The sequence below is a fragment of the Rhododendron vialii genome, chromosome 10a (genome assembly GCF_030253575.1).
Source record: "Rhododendron vialii isolate Sample 1 chromosome 10a, ASM3025357v1".
NCBI classification, from domain to species: Eukaryota; Viridiplantae; Streptophyta; class Magnoliopsida; order Ericales; family Ericaceae; genus Rhododendron; species Rhododendron vialii.
This window is the reverse complement of record NC_080566.1, coordinates 1,370,701-1,389,699: the sequence shown is the minus strand read 5'-3', so window position 1 is coordinate 1,389,699 and position 18,999 is coordinate 1,370,701. Positions and strand designations below refer to the sequence as shown.

The 18,999-nt window shown below is 37.8% G+C and overlaps 3 protein-coding genes across 7 annotated transcripts; 1 reads left to right on the top strand and 2 right to left on the bottom strand.

The window, feature by feature from the left end:
• Nucleotides 1–2,191: 2,191 nt before the first annotated feature.
• Nucleotides 2,192–6,574, top strand: LOC131304761 (uncharacterized). Of its 2 annotated transcripts, none has more exons than XM_058332129.1 (5): nucleotides 2,192–2,837; nucleotides 4,512–4,548; nucleotides 4,662–4,898; nucleotides 5,000–5,047; nucleotides 5,866–5,940. In XM_058332129.1, the coding sequence occupies exons 1-5, from the start codon at nucleotides 2,536–2,538 to the stop codon at nucleotides 5,938–5,940; spliced, it is 699 nt and encodes a 232-aa protein (XP_058188112.1). In that variant the 5' UTR covers nucleotides 2,192–2,535. The 2 variants fall into 2 exon arrangements, with proteins under 2 accessions (XP_058188112.1, XP_058188110.1); XM_058332127.1 differs by having other exon boundaries at nucleotides 2,208–2,837; nucleotides 5,856–6,574.
• Nucleotides 6,575–6,911: 337 nt separating this feature from the next.
• Nucleotides 6,912–11,963, bottom strand: LOC131304760 (glycerol-3-phosphate dehydrogenase [NAD(+)]). 3 transcript variants are annotated; one of them, XM_058332124.1, is made up of 11 exons: nucleotides 11,634–11,963; nucleotides 9,226–9,302; nucleotides 9,061–9,133; nucleotides 8,656–8,873; nucleotides 8,461–8,568; nucleotides 8,238–8,301; nucleotides 8,122–8,159; nucleotides 7,918–8,038; nucleotides 7,700–7,803; nucleotides 7,149–7,265; nucleotides 6,912–7,096 (listed from the first exon to the last, which is right to left on the bottom strand). In XM_058332124.1, exons 1-11 carry the CDS (start codon nucleotides 11,779–11,781, stop codon nucleotides 7,055–7,057), a joined length of 1,110 nt encoding a protein of 369 aa, XP_058188107.1. In that variant the 5' UTR covers nucleotides 11,782–11,963; the 3' UTR covers nucleotides 6,912–7,054. The 3 variants fall into 3 exon arrangements, with proteins under 3 accessions (XP_058188107.1, XP_058188108.1, XP_058188109.1); XM_058332125.1 differs by having other exon boundaries at nucleotides 6,912–7,265; nucleotides 11,634–11,934; XM_058332126.1 differs by lacking the exons at nucleotides 7,918–8,038; nucleotides 8,122–8,159 and having other exon boundaries at nucleotides 11,634–11,917.
• On the bottom strand, nucleotides 6,912–18,698 carry LOC131304758 (glycerol-3-phosphate dehydrogenase [NAD(+)]-like). 2 transcript variants are annotated; one of them, XM_058332122.1, is made up of 11 exons: nucleotides 18,248–18,688; nucleotides 16,876–16,952; nucleotides 16,708–16,780; nucleotides 16,296–16,513; nucleotides 16,093–16,200; nucleotides 15,869–15,932; nucleotides 15,753–15,790; nucleotides 15,550–15,670; nucleotides 15,332–15,435; nucleotides 14,666–14,807; nucleotides 6,912–7,155 (listed from the first exon to the last, which is right to left on the bottom strand). In XM_058332122.1, the coding sequence occupies exons 1-10, from the start codon at nucleotides 18,549–18,551 to the stop codon at nucleotides 14,667–14,669; spliced, it is 1,248 nt and encodes a 415-aa protein (XP_058188105.1). In that variant the 5' UTR covers nucleotides 18,552–18,688; the 3' UTR covers nucleotides 6,912–7,155; nucleotide 14,666. The 2 variants fall into 2 exon arrangements, with proteins under 2 accessions (XP_058188105.1, XP_058188106.1); XM_058332123.1 differs by lacking the exons at nucleotides 15,550–15,670; nucleotides 15,753–15,790 and having other exon boundaries at nucleotides 18,248–18,698.
• Nucleotides 18,699–18,999: the final 301 nt, after the last annotated feature.

Below are 18,999 nucleotides of genomic sequence, written 5' to 3'. Positions count from 1 at the left end.
TTATGTATAGTCTTTTATTACTATACTATTTTATTATGGATTTTAAATTTTAAATCATCGACAGTAGGCGTGGGGATTAATAAGTCCCCTTCCACACCACCTCCTCCAGTCCTGTTTAGTTTCGGCCCTTCGTGGGCCTTGAAATGATCGGAATTATTCACTTTTTAGAGATAGTTGAGAACATCGGTCATTTTAAAAATCACGTTGATTGGATTTCGTTTGATATCATTTCAAAATGCATTAATGATGCATAGAAAAATGTGTACAACATAGGGTTGCAACCCTTCAACACATTTTCTCCAAAATTTTATGCATTAAAAAAATTTATCAAATGATATCCGATCAATGTGATACTTGACATGGTCATTGTAAACAACGAGATCTAAAAAGTGAATGATTTTGATTATTGTTGTGGACCCGAAAGAAACCCACAAAAAATAAAAACTGGAGGAGACTGGAGGAGACTGGAGGAAAGCTTACTCTGGAGATAATATGAGTCCCATCCTCCATACCTCATCATTTTTTACCCCATCATGGACCCACAATGGAAATCCGGCCGTTCATTCTACAAGTCTCGAAATCAATAAACAAAGGTACAGCAATCATCGTGGTTAGATATATCCTAGCTATAAAGAATTAACCATATTTTTTTTAGTGATTTTGTCATTCTTTTTTTTGTTAATATCACTCTCATTTGTGTTTTTATTAGATGACTTATTTTGTGAGAGAAAGGGAGTGACATTAACAAAAAGGAAAGTGACAAAATCAATTTCCTTTTTTTAATAGAAATAACTAATAAACATACTTAATCCATTCAATTTAGGAAAATGTTACAGTACAATATATGAATATTTTCCATGAAAAGCAAATGGACGGTTCAAATTCACAATGAACCATCCATTTGCTTTTTATAGAAAGTATATTAATGTACCGTATCAGTCTTCTTCATTTTAATATTCTTGTTTATACAACTATTAAAAATCAATCAAACTAATTCTTTTTAATAAATACTCATATACAAGATTTATGAGATCAATAATGTGAATTATCACTGTGGATTGAGGGTTGCACAGAACAACAGATTTTGATGGAATATGAATGATAAAGGTAAGGCGAGGAGCAATGGTTCTTAGTTCCGATTATAATCAAGTGCACGATTCGAGCCATCCGTTTGACAATTAATGGTCCAGAATTCAGCTCGACTATTTGCCGAAAGAGAAGAATCAGATTGTTCTCGCTTCATAATCAAAGAATAATCAATAATTTCTCCGGGAAAAAGAAATTGTTCTAATTGTTTCCTTGATGGAGTATGAATGATAAAGGTAAGGAGAGGAGCAATGGTTCTTAGTTTCGATTATAATCAAGTGCACGATTCGAGCCATTCGTTTGACAATTAATGGTCCAGAATTCAGCTCGACTATTTGCTGAAAGAGAAGAATCAGATTGTTCCCGCTCCATAATCAAAGAAAAATCAATAATATCTCCGGGAAAAAGAAATTGTTCTAAATGTTTCCTTGATGGAGTATGAATGATAAAGGTAAGGAGAGGAGCAATGGTTCTTAGTTTCGATTATAATCAAGTGCACGATTCGAGCCATCCGTTTGACAATTAATGGTCCAGAATTCAGCTCGACTATTTGCCGAAAGAGAAGAATCAGATTGTGTCCCGCTCCATGATCAAAGAAAAATCAATAATTTCTCCGGGAAAAAGAAATTGTTCTAAATGTTTCCTAATCGAGTATGAATGATAAAGGTAAGGAGAGGAGCAATGGTTCCTAGTTCCGATTATAATCAAGTGAACAATTCGAGCCATCCGTTTGATAATTAATGGTCCAGAATTCAGCTCGACTATTTGTCGAAAGAGAAGAATCAGATTGTTCTCGCTCCATGATCAAAGAATAATCAATAATTTCTCCGGAAAAAAGAAATTGTTCTAAATGTTTTCTTGATAGAGTATGAATGATAAAGGTAAGGAGAGGAGCAATGGTTCTTAGTTCCGATTATAATTAAGCGCACGATTCGAGCCATCCGTTTGACAATTAATGGTCCAGAATTCAGCTCGACTATTTGCCGAAAAAGAAGAATCAAATTATTCTCGCTCCATGATCAAAGAATAATCAATAAATTCTTCGGGAAAAAGAAATTGTTCTAAATGTTCCCTTTCTTCTATTTCACGTGACAATAATGTAAAAGCTCCATGCGTAAAATGAGTAAAGAAGACACTCCCACTGGAAAAAAAGCGACAATTCTCTCTCTCTCTCTCTCTCTCTCTCTCTCTCTCTCTCTCTCTCTCTCCAGAAAAGAGTTCAATTCAACCTTCCGGAAAATTACAAACAAAAGAAGGAATCGTCGATCCGATTTTCATTTCCCTCAGTCTGTAAAAGCAAGAAAGAAACTCACACCACTTCGATTCAAAACTCCAAAGTGAAAAGCGAAAGTGAAGCACACCCAGTACCCATAACCAAAGAAAGATTGAGACTTTGTAAAGAGAGAGAGAGAGAGAGAGAGAGAGAGAGAGAGAGAAAGGGGTTGAGAGATGGGTGGGGTGACGTCATCGATGGCGGCCAAATTCGCCTTCTTTCCGCCGAGCCCGCCGTCGTACACGGTGGTAACCGACGGCCTCACCGGTCTGTTGCTCCTCAGTCCATTTCCGCACAGGGAAAACGTTGAGGTGTTGAAATTGCCAACTAGAAAGGGGACTGAGGTGGTGGCAGTTTACATAAGACACCCCATGGCCACCTCCACTCTGCTTTACTCTCACGGTAACGCAGCCGATCTGGGTCAGATGTATGAGCTCTTCATTGAGTTGAGCATCCACTTGAAAGTTAACCTCATGGGGTACTACTCTCTCTCTCTCTCTCTCAATATATGTTTGAGTTTGAATAAAGTTTGGAGCTTTATCTCTATTTTGCTAGTCAATTGTTACTTGTGGCATCTGGGTATTGGTAAATTTTTTTTTTTTGTTTCAGCTGTTTTTTCGGAAATTCCTATGTTTTGGCATGTGGGTATCGTTAAGTTTGTAAGTTTGGAGCTTTCTCTCTATGTTGCTATTACTTGTCGATCTGGGTATTGGTAATTCTTTTTGTTCCAGCTGTTTTTTCGGAAATTCGTTTGTTTTGGCATGTGGGTATTGTTAATTTTTAAGGCTCCAGCTGTACTTCTAGAAAAAATTCGTTAGTTTTGGCTTCAGATTGATGATTCGAGTGATTGAAAGTTAACCTCATGGCGTACTCTCTTCTACTTCTAATCTTCTATACTCTCTCTCTCTCTCTCTCTCTCTCTCTCTCATCTGGGAATTGTTAGGTTTGAAGATTTTCACTGTACTTAAAATTCGTTAGTTTTGGCATCAGAGTGATGATTTGAGAGATTGCCGGATTGGTCTAGGAAGCTTGAGGGAGGGAGGGAGACGTGCTTATTTCTGCTCATATCGTGCGGTTTTGGTGATTTTGGTGTTTATATGGTTTTTAGTGTACAAGCAATGGGGATTTTTTGTGTGTGATGGGAATGGTGGAAGTTAAATGAAAATGGGTAATTTATAATTTATGTAGCGATTTGATTTGAACCCTCTTGGACTAGGGTTTTATTGCAATAGATTGTAGTTTCTCGGAAGGTTTTGCTTCTGGTAGGGTATTGGCAACAATATTTAAGAACATTTCATTATATAAAAAACAAGACTAGATTCCATGTTCAGCCAAATTGATCCATCATTTCTGGCATCTAAACTCCAAACTGGTTGGTGTCTTCACATTTTGGCGCCATTAATCTTGTTAGGGCCTTAGGGGTCATAGTTTATAGCAAAGGTTGATTTTGTTTTTGCATTTTAGTTCGTGGGTGTCCTTATGTGCATGACCTTCCACTGGAGTTGGATATCGTTGATGACGTGCCACTTGACCGCCCAACGTCAGTGATGCAAACTTTTCTTCTCTCATTCTAGAATCAGGAGTTCTCAAAGCGGAGTGTTTTCCCGCACCCAAGAGGTATTTAAGTTTCTTAAGTTGTGGGAATATAGCTTGAGTCTGAGGTCTCTTGACAAAAACTAAAAGAAATAGAGACTCTAGTGGTTTGTCGGTATCCGGAAATTACCTACAACACTAACAGTTGGAATGTCATTTTACAGAATACCCCAAAGTGCTAAGCAGATTATGGGGGCACATTTGTAAATTGTGCGCTGCTTTCCACCCTTATCCATTTCCCCCCTTCTCTTTCCTGTTCTCATTTCCATTCCGTAGCTCTTCTTTGTTGGAATAACACAAAGCGACTCAATATCTGTTATTTTCTATACATGTTTGCCGTCATATGACGGCTATGGATTTTCCTACTCTAGTTCACCTTCTCATAGTCTCATGTCTCAATTTTCTAGGACAAATTTGTTTTGGATTCATCAGTTAACATTCAAGATAAGGGAAAGAGGAAACACAGGATTCATCAGTTAACACACCAGTATATTGTTCTTACAACTTACAAGTTAAGCTATATAATGGACGTTTCCTCATGCATTTCAACTTTGTGCAGGTATGACTATTCCGGGTATGGACAGTCTTCCGGGAAGGTGAGTAGCGATTGTATTTTCTTAATTGCAAAAATTTTAGTTGAGTGAGTAATATAGTGTGAATTTAGTGGCTCAAAGTCTCATGTACAACTCATATCTTTCCACTGTTGCAGCCAAGCGAGCAGAATACGTACGCGGATATTGAAGCTGTATATAAATGTCTTGAGGAGAGCTATGGTGCGAAGCAGGAGGATGTCATCCTTTATGGTCAATCTGTTGGCAGTGGCCCCACTTTGGAACTTGCAGCTCGTCTGTCCAAGTTAAGAGCTGTCGTTCTGCATAGTCCTATACTTTCAGGCTTAAGAGTTATGTATCCTGTGAAGCGTACTTACTGGTTTGACATCTATAAGGTATTGTTGGTCTTCTTCCGATCATCTATCTTTAGCATTATGTTTAACTGAAAACTCAGGTTTTCATCTCATTAAACATTTTTTGTGTTGATTGCGTGCAGAACATTGACAAAATCCCATTGGTTGCTTGTCCTGTGCTGATCATTCATGTAAGTAGCAATTTCGACATTTTGAAATATCAAAATTGCATATGGTGATTGTAGAGTCCATTTTAAAATTTTAATAGCTTTTAGATGTGTTAGCAATGGTATAACTGCCTTACTAGTCAGAAAAATAAGGTTGGCCGGGGAACTTTGGTACCATGAAGATTCCCAGGAAAAAGTGGTATATTGTTATTCTTCTCTTCTAGATAGAACTTTTTATTGCTGTGCAACACAATTGTCACTGTCACTTGCTGCTAATTTCTGCATTGGTTCGTTCTTGTATTTGTGGTTTATTTTCTTATCTAATTCTTAGGTTATAGACAGCTACCTTTTGTGGCTTTATAGGGTTTGGGTTTTAGCTGATTGCCATCCTTGAAATGAGGGAATTGATGCTGTTGGAAATTTCGAACATGCTATCACCAATAAAATTTCTTTAGGTTCTTTTATGCTGATGTATTTATGTTTAGAAGTAATCACAACCCAACTACAAATGTCTTTTCCTGAAGCCTATCTGTTTTATAAGTTCAAGACATTTTCATATCAACCTAACTTTTTTGAGACGAAACATATTTTCCTCGGTACCTGCTTCAATTTAGAATGCTCAGTAACCATGTTATATTGACTTGGGTATGTGTATCGGGTGTGTATCCTATCACACTTTCGTAAAGCTACATCTTAGGGTTTTCCTATATGTGTCCAAAAGTTGGGCATGGATATGGACACACTTCTTGAACATTAATTTGTATTCTATGGTCAGTTTTCATTTCAACATGTTTTTGTTCTTACTTTGTTTTGGTGTTTAACCATTCTGTAGGGAACTGCAGATGAGGTTGTTGATTGCTCTCATGGTAAGCAACTCTGGGAACTATGTAGAGAGAAATATGAGCCACTTTGGCTAAAAGGAGGGAACCACTGCGATTTAGAGCTATATCCAGAGTATATCAGGCATCTGAAGAAGTTTGTATCTTTTGTGGAGAAACCACCTTCTCAGAGACACTCTTCAAGGAGGAGCACAGATCAGTTTGAGCAACCTAGGAGGAGTACAGATGTTTTTGAGGCTTCAAGGAAGAGCACTGATAGGAGAGAGAAACCAAGGCAGAGCATCGACAGGTCTGAGAAATTGAAAAATCAGTCCCACAACGTTGACAAGCTAGAAAAACTAAAAAACCCATTTGACCAAATGGAAAGGTCCCGGAGAAGTGTAGATTGCATTGAGAAGTCCCGGAAGAGCGTCGACCACCAAGTAGAAAGAGGGCGTAAGAGTGTTGATCGGTTGGATAGACTAAGAACTGGGTAATTTTCGTACAGCAATTTTAGAAGTCACGCATTGGTTTGGTGTGAGGGAAAAAGTTGTCTTTCTTTCTTTCTTTCTTTTTTTTAATATCGGCTTGATTTATGGTCCTCCAGGGCTGTATTCAGCTTGTGGAAGCTCTATAATAGCTACAGCATAAAATGAAAAGTGGTGTGGTGGTGTTATGTGATACATTTCCTTTTCGGTTTCCGATGAAGCTTACTCGTGGGAGTTCTGCTGTATTTCTGCTATACGCTTTAGATCTTCCCGTTCAGTTATCAGTTATCCCCTTTTCTGACATCTGGCTTTGCGCATAATGTAGAATTTACATAGGAGATGGAGGAGAAAAAATATGAGAGAGAGAGAGAGAGAGAGAGAGAGAGAGAGAGAGAGAGAGAGAGAGAGAGAGAGAGAGATCTATGTGTCAGCACTTGCCCGACAGGTTCTCAAAGTTTGCCTATTGTATGCGCTAATAGATGACATGAAAAGAACAGATAAGAAACGATGAAGGGAACTTGAATAGATTGGGATTGTTTGCATTGAGCAGAAACAGAAACCTTGTAAGTTACGAAACTAAACTGCGGCGTAATCACCAAATGGTATTATATGAATTGATAAGACAAGGTTCCTTATGGTCTTATACATTGTTGCACTGGTGAAGAAACTAGAGCAACATTTAGATTGCAGTGTGCTATATATGAGAATTAGTATAAGCAAACCCGTCATAATTTGGGCTGCGATCGACTATGGCTGTATTCAACTATAGTTGTTGGCGGAAGACGACCGATGCAGATCTCATGCACTGTATTCAACTATGGCTGTTGGCGGAAGATGACCGATGCAGATCTCATGCACTGTCGTGAAGAGTGGGAACAACTCTAACCATCCGCGATGTCTTAACACCTCGTAAACTTCTTTTGCTGTCAAGACACCCTTCAAGAAAGAACAAAGAAATATCAGATAAATTGGGACACCGCACCAAGTAAAATTACTTGCTTAAAAAAACAAGTAATCCCAGGTTTGTTCAAAACTTGTTAATGGTATGACTTATTCAGTAATCGCTAATCAACAAAAAATATACCATGCTTTCTTACCTATCCTATGACTTCGTAGATGCATGTGGAGTTCTAAGAAGATAAGAACTCTCTACATTTTAAGAAAATCCCCAGACACTGGCCCTGAAAATCTTGTTTTCAACAACAGATTCTCAATGGGCTTGATTTTTGACATGTTATCAATTTTCAGATAGAAGTAATTCAATCATCTCATTTAAGCTCCTTGCACACATTTATTTGGCAAGAAACCATGCTTGAAAGTAATAAACAGAAATGCAGCTATATTTCGGAACTGTTTCTTTGGGTATCTACCTGTAATTTCTGGCCCTGCAGTATCTCAGCTTCAAGCTCATCGAAAGACCTTTTCCCACCATTCCGAGCAAAAGCATCTGCACATTTCCTGTTTCTTCCCCCTACTGCCAAATCAAATCCAAACCATATAATTTTGCTGCATGTTATTATTATATGCAATCAATGTTCCAAAGGAAATTTTATCAGAGATGGGAAAGCAAAGAAATCTGCCTCCTTACTGCAAGTTGTTATAAGGTCAGCTACGCCACAGCTTTCAAAAAAGGTGCTATCCTTAACTGATGAAAACAGGAGCTGGGAAAAGGCCTTCATTTCTCTTAAACCCATTCTCATTATCGCAGCCTAAACATCATATAAACAGTCAAATGCAAGACAAAAGTTAAAGGTAGATAACAATGGTTGTGTCTAAGAACAGACTGCCTTGCCTTTGTGTTATTTCCCATTTCCAAACCATCAACAAAACCTGTTCCAGTGGAAATTAACTAGTTTCACTCACTTGTGAATATACTACAGGAACTTGAAAAAAAAAGGTAACCAATACCTGCTGCTATTGCCACCACATTTTTCAGGGTCCCGCATAGTTCAACTCCCTCCACGTCTTGACACTGTTATATTTGTCCGAGCATTTTCCCCATCGAAAACCCAGGCGATTAATTCATCAAAGTAGTTGTACACAGAAACTTCATGTTATCTGGCATTGTATTATTGTGTTCTCTGTACAAATTAGATGCCTACCAATTAAATAACACACAGTTTGCACTCACAGCTGAGACCATGAAATAAGGAGTACTGAATAGCCGAACCCATTTCTCTGCTATCTCTTTGTTCTCCCTGTATCCCACTGTCGCTTCACTGAACTTCTCCACTGCAATCTGCATTTGCAGTATCTAATCATTAGTGACTGATAATAGCCTGTGCAAGAACAATGCAAAATCAAACAGTAATTGGGGTTCAAATACCTCATTAGCAATGTTTGCCCCCATTAGAACACAACAATTAATTCCAAGTTGTTCTGTTATTAGGGTAGAGATCATGCATGGACCTTCCATCTTGACCTCCATTCCTTTGATGAGGGAAATTGCTTCTGCATCTGCCCTTATCTTTCCGACTAGTCTTCTACATAAGCCCTCCATTAATTGATGTGGGGTGACAAAAACTAGCATGTTTGCATCCCTAACTGCATAATTCCCGACTAATAGTAGTCAGATAAAGATCACGAGATGGGAATTTGCCACATCATGTAGCGGAGAAAGGGAACTGGACAGGGATCGACCCACCCAACACATTTTATGATCTATTAATTGCTTAATTTTTCCAGCGTGAAATCAGAGACAAAAATTATTATCATACTAAAAACTCATTACCTGCATGTTCAAGGTCTGGAACTGCAACAACATTTCTTCCAAGTTTTATACCAGGAAGGTACTTAACATTCTCCTGTTAAAAGAGAGAGGATATATGTCAACTTAGAATTGTGATCACAAATACCTTGATGCAAAATGGGCAAAGAAGTGTGAAATGGGTATTACATTGGTTTGATTGATGACGTCTGAGAGTTTCTCTCCACTTGGCAATACCTCTTCGAACACCCACATCCGCACTTCGTCTAAATTTCAGCAGATATTCAGATATTCAGATTTGGGATTCGATAAAACCGTGTGATCCGCCAATACGAACATATGAAAATACAAAACAAGAACATTGATTCTTCTGGGTAAAGATGAAGCTACCAAGATTTATCGAAGTTCATATAATAGCCCTACATATTTTTCAGTATGTTTATAAAAAATAAAGAATGGCCCCTAGGTTTCGAAAACTTTCATGTTTCCAGTATATGTTCTTATAATTCTTGAATATTCTCAGTATGTTAAAGGATGGCTCCAACTACTTCACATCTTACCTCTTACGTTACGTGCCATATCGGTACATGAAAACAAAAGCACTTTTACTTATGATGTTAACACATTCGTAGGAATTCTTACATATATAAGAATGGTATGAGAATCAGGCCCTTAAGCCTCACTTCATCGAAATTTCATCCATTTTCAAAATTGGGTTCCACTATAATCCTGTGTTTCACCAAGCAAACCTACAAAGATGAAAATTACCAACTTTGACACTCATGGGTCCTTTTTGCATCCCAATTAGACACAAATAGACAAAACAAAAGCATTTACACGACATGAGCGTGTTTGAAGAAATTCCTGTGTACAAGAATGAAATGGGAATGATATACAAACGTCCCTTCTCTTCGGAGAGAACACCACCCCACAAGAGGAATTAGAATCAAAATCATATCAGAATCAGAATAGAATCAAAATTATCCGAACTTCCCTTCTCTTCGGAGAGAGAGAGAGAGAGAGAGAGAGAGAGAGAGAGAGAGAGAGAGAGAGAGAGAGAGAGAGAGAGTAATTAGTATCAGAATCATCCGAAAATCTTGCATTACACTGGTGAGAGTATGGGTTTCAGATGAGGAGGCGAAGTATAAGGACTTCACCAAAATGAGATATGTGTGAGAAAACATGTTTGAATGGTTATATATATCTTATATTCTGTAATAGTAATATACTAGTGATTGCCCGTGCCTAAACACAGTTTAAATGAATTCTCATTCTCCATTGTTGGCGGCACTGCCAACCAAGTATTGTGTTTTCAAATATGCTTAAAGAGAGTTCATCTAATCAGCTACATAAAATAATAATGACACATATCAATTCAATGCAACATCAAAGAATGTTTAAAAATAACACATTTTCTTTAAGATGAGCTCTCATATTTAATTTGATGATTTTCTGTTCTCATCCACCCTCTTTAAATGAATGAAATCAACAAAGGGAGTAAAAGGTAATCAATTGAAAATGAAAGTGTATATATTACCCTACAAAAGGTCATACTAAAAAGATTAGAAAACGTCTCCCTAAGTAGGTTTCTATATAAGGAAATATTTATTGATCGAACGGCTAGGATCAACATGTAAAGGCGATCTGACGGTTACAGAGGATGCTGGGTTTGTATGTGTAGACAAAAACCGCTTTGTTTTACTATAATTTTCTTTAAGATGAGCTCTCAAATTTAATTTGATAATTTTTTGTTCTTATCAACCCTCTTTAAATGAATGAAATCAACTTAAAAGGGGAAAAAACTACACCAAAAGGTAATCAATTGAAAAGGAAAGTGTATACTCCTATAAGGAAACATTTATTGGTCGAACGGCTAGGATCAACATGTAAAGGCGATCTGACGGTTGTAGAGGACGCTAGGTACAATATGTGTAGATAAAAACCACAATGTTTTATAATATAGATGAATGAATCAAGCTAATCTTGTTCGCCTTGTCAAAAGTTTGTTTGAGATTGGCTTTTGTTTGAGATTGGCTTATTGAATCAAACTTGATTTTTTTTAAGAACTCGGTAAAATTTTAAATCAAACTTAAACAAGTAAATTCGGCTTATTCAGTTATGATGTTTAAGAAATTCAAGCTACTCGAGATAGATTTATAATTGGCTCAATGAGCAATACAAAGAGCAACGAGCACAGAACCTTTCGCTAGTGTGATGTAAATAAGCAAAAGCAATTACACATGGCGTGAAAGTGTCTGTAGAAATGCCTGCTTAAGAACGAGATGAGGATCAGTACTTTCAACCCCACTTATTAATCAAAATCCCGTTCAATTTCAAAATTGGGTAATGTTTCGAACACATGAAAATCCAAACTAAGAACATTGATTCTCATGGATCCTTTTCTTTGGTTAAAAAAGACAATCTTGGGTCCTTTTATCATGCCCAATATGACGTGAATGTGCTTTTATAAATGCCTGAAATATCATCCAATTTCGAATTTGGGTTTCATATAAATTTCGACTCAAAATTGGGTCCTTTCCGCATGCAATTTAGAAACAAACGCCTGTGTATACCAAAGGGAGATGAGAATTAATTACCGTGAAAGGAGGACAGCTTGAGGGTGTTAGAAGCAATGAGTTTTGCAGCCACGCTTCCCCAATTTCCACTACCAACCACCGTGACTCTAGATTTGTTGTTGGGCACCTCTACATCGTCACCTGATGCAGTTTCCGCCGATGGAGACATGAGAGAGAGAGAGAGAGGTGGTGGTGGTAGTGGTGATGATGAGAGAGAGGAAATGGGAGAGGAGAGAGAGGAGAGATCTCAGTCCGGTGGTGGAGGTTGACTGGGGAGGAGTATAAACAGACGCGTTTCTTCGTTGGAACCAATTGAAAAGTATCTTTGTCACTGTCACTTGCTAATCAACGCTGCTAATGTCTGCATTGGTTCCCGTACACCCTCTGTCCCAATTAGATGGTCATTTTTTAAAATTTAAATTATTTTTAAATTAATTATATTTTATAATTTATAATGTTTATGTGATTTCTCTAATACTGTTTTAAAAAACTAATCAAGATCTATCAAATAAGATTCATATTCGATATTAAATTCATTACGAATTTTAATAAGTTTTTAAGCCAGTTAGAATAGAACAAGACATTTAAATTAGAACGGATTGAGTATTTTATTGTGGTTTAAAAAGTTAACTGATTTTGCTATTTCCTATTTATTAATGTCATTTCCCTTTTTGTTTGTATTAGGGTGAATTTATAAAAACACCATTGCACTTTATGATGCTAGTTTTTTCTCACTTTCCAAATGTATGGAAATAGTAGCCGGTTTATTTTCTTATATCTAATTCTTAGGTTATAGACAGCTACCTTTTGTGGCTTTATAGGGTTTGGGTTTTAGCTAGGGATGGCGATTCATCCCACCCCGCCCCGATCAGGGAGAGTTTTCGTTGTATTTTTCGGGGGTCGGGTCGGGGAGAATTGGTGAACCCTGATCGGATTTGGATTAGCGTTATCTCGTTCGGGTACCCGCCCCGCCCCGAAATTATTTTATGCATAAAAAACTATTTTTATTCTTATATTTTTACTCTTACAACTAAAATACCACATAAAATATTAACTATTTCTTCCATTTTGCTTTTAGATAACAGATTTTGTTTAAATTATAATAGTTATTTCATAAACTTTTATTGTTTGTGCTCACTTATTTTAAAATCTAGAATATATTTTCTCAATGAAAAAAAAAATTGCGCGGGGGCGGGGCGGGGGTACCCATAAATTACTTGGTCCGGGTTCGGGGGTGGGGGCGTGGTTAAATTTTCGGGTCGGGGTGAGGCAAAACCTGCCCCGTTGCCATTCCTAGTTTGAGCTGATTGGCATACTTGAAAATCAGGAGAAAATTTTCAATGCAACAGTTGTAAACGCTCTTCTCATATTGTATGAGACCTACGCATACATTGGGCTTACATCATATGAGAGGGCATTAAAAATAACCATTGCATTGAGGACTTTTTTTTTCGACAAATGAGAGTATTCATGCTGTTGGAAATTTCAAACATGCTATCGCCAATAAAATTTCTTTAGGTTCTTTAATGCTGGTGTACTTATGTTTAGAAGTAATCACAACCTAACTACAAATGTCTTTTCCTGAAGCCTGTCTGTTTTATAAGCTCAAGACATTTTCATATATCAACCTAACTTTCTTGAGACGAAACATATTTTCCTTGGCACCTGCTTCAATTTAGAGTGCTCAGTAACTATGTTGCATTGACTCGGGTCTGTGTATCGGGTGTGTATCCTATCACACTCTGGTAAACCTAAATCTTAGGTTTTTCCTATATATGTGTTCAAAAGTTGGGCGTGGATATGGATACACTTCTTGAACATTAGTTTGTATTCTATGGTCAGTTTTCATTTCACCATGTTTTTGTTCTTACTTTGCTTTGGTGTTTAACCATTCTGTAGGGAACTGCAGATGCGGTTGTTGATTGCTCTCATGGTAAGCAACTCTGGGAACTATGTAGGGAGAAATATGAGCCACTTTGGCTTAAAGGAGGGAAACCACTGCAATTTAGAGCTATATCCAGAGTATATCAAGCATCTGAAGAAGTTCGTATATATATATATTTTTTGATAGGCAAGAAGTTCATATCCTTTGTGGAGAAACCACCTTCTCAGAGACACTCTTGAGGAGCACAGACCAGTTTGAGCAACCTAGGAGGAGTACAGATGTTTTTGAGGCTTCAAGGAAGAGCATTGATCAGAGAGAGAAACCAAGGCAGAGCGTGGACAGGACCGAGAAATTGAAAAATCAGTCCCACAATGCAGACAAGCTAGATTAACAAAAAATCTTACTTGACCTAATGGAAAGGTCCCGGAGAAGTGTAGATTGCATTGAGAAGTCCTGGAAGAGAGTCGAACACCAAGTAAAAGAGCGGGTAAGTCGTAAGAGTGTTAATCGGTTGGATAGACTAAGAACTGGGTAATTTTCGTACAGCAATTTTAGAAGTCACGCATTGGTTTGGTTTGAGGGAAAAAGTTGTCTTTTTATTTATATAGGCTTGATTACGGTCGTCCAGGGCTGTATTCAGCTTGTGGAAGCTCTATAATAGCTACAGCATAAAATTAAAAGTGGTGTGGTGGTGTTATGTGATATTTCCCTTTCGGTTCCGAAGGGGCTTACTCGTGGGAGTTCGGCTGTCAGTTATCAGTTATCCCCTTCTTGTAACATCCAGAATATACATAGGAGATGGAGGAGAAATGTTTTCATTCAGAGAGAGAGAGAGAGAGAGAGAGAGAGTACACCATGTATGGATCAGCACTTGCACATGATAGGTTCTCAAAGTTTGCCAATTGTACGGGCTAATAGATGACATGAAAAGAACAGATAACAAAAAATGAAGGCAACTTGTATAGATTGGTACAGAAACCTTGAAAGTTACTAAACTGCGACATAATCACCAAATGGTATTATACGAATGGATAAGACAAGGTTCCATCTGGTCTTATACATTGTTGCACTGGTGAAGAAACTAGAGCAACATTTAGATTGCACTGTGCTACATATGAGAATTAGTATAGCAAGCAAAACCGTCAGAATTTGGGCTGCGATCGGTGTTTTCAACTTTGGCTGTATTCAACTATGGCTGTTGGTGGAAGACGACCGATGCAGATCTCATGCACTGTCGTGAAGAGTGGGAACAACTCTAACCATCCGCGATGTCTTAACACCTCGTAAACTTCCTTTGCTGTCGAGACACCCTTCAAGAAAGAACAAAGAAACATCAGATATACTAGGACACCACACCAAGTTAAATTACTTGCTAATAGATAGTAATCCCTGATATGTTCAAATAACTTGTTTATGGTGTGACTTATCAGTGATTGATAGTCAACGAAAATTATTCCATGTTTTCTTCCGTATCCTATTCCTTCGTAAATGGATGTGGAAATCAAAGATGTTCTTAGAAGATGAGAACTCTCCACATTTTTAGAAAATCTTGAGACACTGGCCCCCAAAATCTTGTTTTCAACAACAGATTTTCAATGGGCTTGAATTTTGAAATGTTATCAATTTTCAGATAGAAGTAATTCGATCATCTCATTTGAGCTCCTTGCACACATTTATTTGGCAAGTAATCAAGCTTAAAACAATTAATAAACAGAATTGTGGCTATATTTCTTAACTGTTTCTTTGAGTATCTATCTGTAATTTCTGGCCCTGCTGAGAACATTAATAAACAGAATTGCAGCTATATTTCTTAACTGTTTCTTTGAGTATGTACCTGTAATTTCTGGCCCTGCAGCATCTCAGCTTCAAGCTCATCGAAAGACCTTTTTCCGCCATTCCGAGCAAAAGCATCTGCACATTTCCTGTTTCTTCCACCTACTGCCAAATTAAATCAAAACCATATAATTTTGCTGCATGTTATTATTATGTGCAATCAATGTTTTCAAGGAGATTTTATTGTAGATGGGAAAGTAAATAAGTCTGCTCCCTTACAGCAAGTTGTTATAAGGTCAGCTACACCACAGCTTTCAAAAAAGGTGCTATCCTTAACCGATGAAAAAAGGAGCTTGGAAAAGGCCTTCATTTCTCTTAAACCCATTCTCATTATCGCAGCCTAAAACATCAAATAAACAGTCAAATGCAAGACAAAAGTTAAAGGTAGATAACATGGTTGTGTCTAAGAACAACTGCCTTGCCTTTGTGTTATTTCCCATTTCCAAACCATCAACAAAACCTGTTCCAGTGGAAATTAAAAAGTTTCACTCACTAGTGAATATACTAAAGGAACTTGAAAGAAAAAGGTAACCAATACCTGCTGCTATTGCCACCACATTTTTCAGGGTCCCGCATAGTTCAACTCCCTCCACGTCTTGACACTATTATTTTTGTCCAAGCATTTTCCCCATGAAAAAACCAGGCGATTAATTCATCAAAGTAATTGTACACAATAATTTCATGTTAGCTTCATTGTATGATTGTGGTCTCTATACAAATTAGATGCCTACCAAATAAATAACATAAACAGTTTGCACTCACAGCTGAGACCATGAAATAAGGAGTACTGAATAGCCGAACCCATTTCTCTGCTATCTCTTTGTTCTCCCTGTATCCCACTGTCGCTTCACTGAACTTCTCCACTGCAATCTGCATTTGCAGTGTATCTAATCATTAGTGACTGATGGTCCAAATAGCCTGTGCAAGAACAATGCAAGATCAAACAGTAATTGGGGTTCAAATACCTCATTAGCAATATTTGCCCCCATTAGAACACAACAATTAATTCCAAGCTGTTCTGTTATTAGGGTAGAGATCATGCATGGACCTTCCATCTTGACCTCCATTCCTTTGATGAGGGAAATTGCTTCTGCATCTTCCCTTATCTTTCCAACTAGTCTGCTACATATACCCTCCATGAATTGATGTGGGGTGACAAAAACTAACATGTTTGCATCCCTAACTGCATATTTCCCAACTAAAAGTAGTTAGAGAAAGATCGTGAGATGGGAATTTGCCACATTGTGCAGCGGAAAAAGGGGATGGGACCCACCCTGAAAATGACCCAACCATCACATTCTATGCTCTATTAATTGCTTAATTTTTCTAGTGCGAAAGCAGACGCCAAAAACTATTATTCAATTAAGAACTCATTACCTGCATGTTCAAGGTCTGGAACTGCAACAACATTTCTGCCAAGTTTTATACCAGGAAGGTACTTAACATTCTCCTGTCAAAAGAGAGAGGATATATGTTTAACTTAGAATAGTCATCACAAATATTCGTTGATGCAAAATAGGCAAAGAAGTGTGAAATGTGTATTACATTGGTTTGATTGATGACCTCTGAGAGTTTCTCTCCACTAGGCAATACCTCTTCGAACACCCACATCAGCACTTCATCTATAAATTTCATCACAGATTCAGATTTCAGATTTGGATTTCGATATAACCATGTGATCTGCCAATATGAACATATGAAAATACAAAACAAGAACATTGATTATTCTGGGTAAAGACGAAGCTACCAAGATTTATCGAAATTCATATATTTTTCAGTATGCTTATAATTCACACGGAATGGACCCCAGGCTTCGAAATCTTTCATGTTTCCAGCATATTTTCTTCTTACTCTACAATTTATATAGGATGAACTATTAATCTTTCCAGAATTCTTTTTAACAGTCTGCTGATTATTGAGTATTCTTAGTATTTTAACGGATGTCTCCAACTACTTCACATCTTACCTTTTACATGCCATATATATACATGAAAACAAAAGAATTTTTACGTATTACGTTAACACGTTCTTAGAAATTCATACGTATAAGTGTTATGAGAATCAGGCTCTTATGCAACACTTCATCGGAATTTCGTCCATTTTCAAAATTGGGTTCCACTATAATCCTGTGTTTCACCAAGTCGAACCTAGAAAGACACAAATTAACAACTTTGACACTCATGGGTCCTTTTCGCATCCCAATTAGACAAAACAAAAGCAGTTACACATGACATGAACGTGTTTGAAGATATTCCTGTGTACAAGAATGAGATGAGAACGATATACAAACTTGGGTTTCGTCCAAATTCAGAATTGGGTTTCACTCTAATATTTTCGAGCATATGAAGATGCAAACTGAGCACTTGTTTCTAATTGGGCCATTTCTTTTCGCCAGTTTGTTGTAAATAAGCGAAAGCAATTACACATCCATGACGGGAATGTGTTTGTAGAAATGCCTGCGTAAGAACGAGATGAGGGTCAGGTACTTTCAGCCCCACTTAATCAAAATCCCGTCCAATTTGAAAGTTGGGTAATGTTTCGAACACATGAAAATCCAAACTAAGAACATTGATTCTCATGGGTCCTTTTCTTTCGTTAAAAAAGACCATCTTGGGTCCTTTTCGCATGCCAATTGGACACAAATAGACAAAACCATGCGCCCTATGACGTGAATATCCGTTTACAAATGCCTGAAATATAATCCAATTTCAAAATCGAGTTTCATACTGTGTAACTTTTCGATTCAAAATTGGGTCCTTTTGGCACACCAATTAGAAACAAATAGACAAAACCATGCACAACAACACAACGTGAACGAGCGCGTAAGCTGAGCCGGACACCGGCTTAAAAACACGTCTTGAATGTGTTTTTGTAAAAATGCTTGCGTATAACAAGAAATGAGATAAGAATTAATTACCGTGAAAGGAGGACAGTTTGAGGGTGTTGGAAGCTAGGAGTTTTGCAGCCACGCTCCCCCAATTTCCACTACCAACAACCGTGACTCTAGATTTGTTGTCGGGCACCTCCACATTGTCGCCGTATTCAGTTTCCGCCGATGGAGCCATAGGAGAGAGAGAGAGAGAGAGAGAGAGAGAGAGAGAGAGAGAGAGAGAGAGAGAGAGAGAGAGAGAGAGAGAGAGAGAGAGGTGGTGGTGGAAGGCGGAGGTTGACTGGGGAGGAGAAAACAGACACGTTTCTTCGTGGGAACCAAAGTGAGTCATCTTTGAATCTGGTGATCTATTTCTATGTTATGAACGCCTTCTCTCTCTCTCTCTCTCTCTGGTAGTAATTTTAGCCTGGCCCTGAGGCAGGCCAGTGGCCACCTATAATAAATACCGTGATTGTAGCCGTCCAGCTACTTCGGCTTGAAAAACGTTTTCATGACAGATATAGTAGTACTAGAGTTCACAGCTGTCAAATGCGTGTGGGTCGGAGTGGGGTTCACATTTATCGAACGGCTTGTCGGCTTATGTTCACACAATATCGAACGATAGTAACGTGCTCTTTTTGTGATAATAAAGGCGCATCATTAATTTGCCCGTGATGTCAAAAAGTTAAATATTTGATATAAATTTCATCGATAATAATGCATGTTCATAATTTTTTGCAATTTTTCTAAACACCGCAAGAATTTTGTACATTAATCAACAGTTCCCCCCACCCCATTTT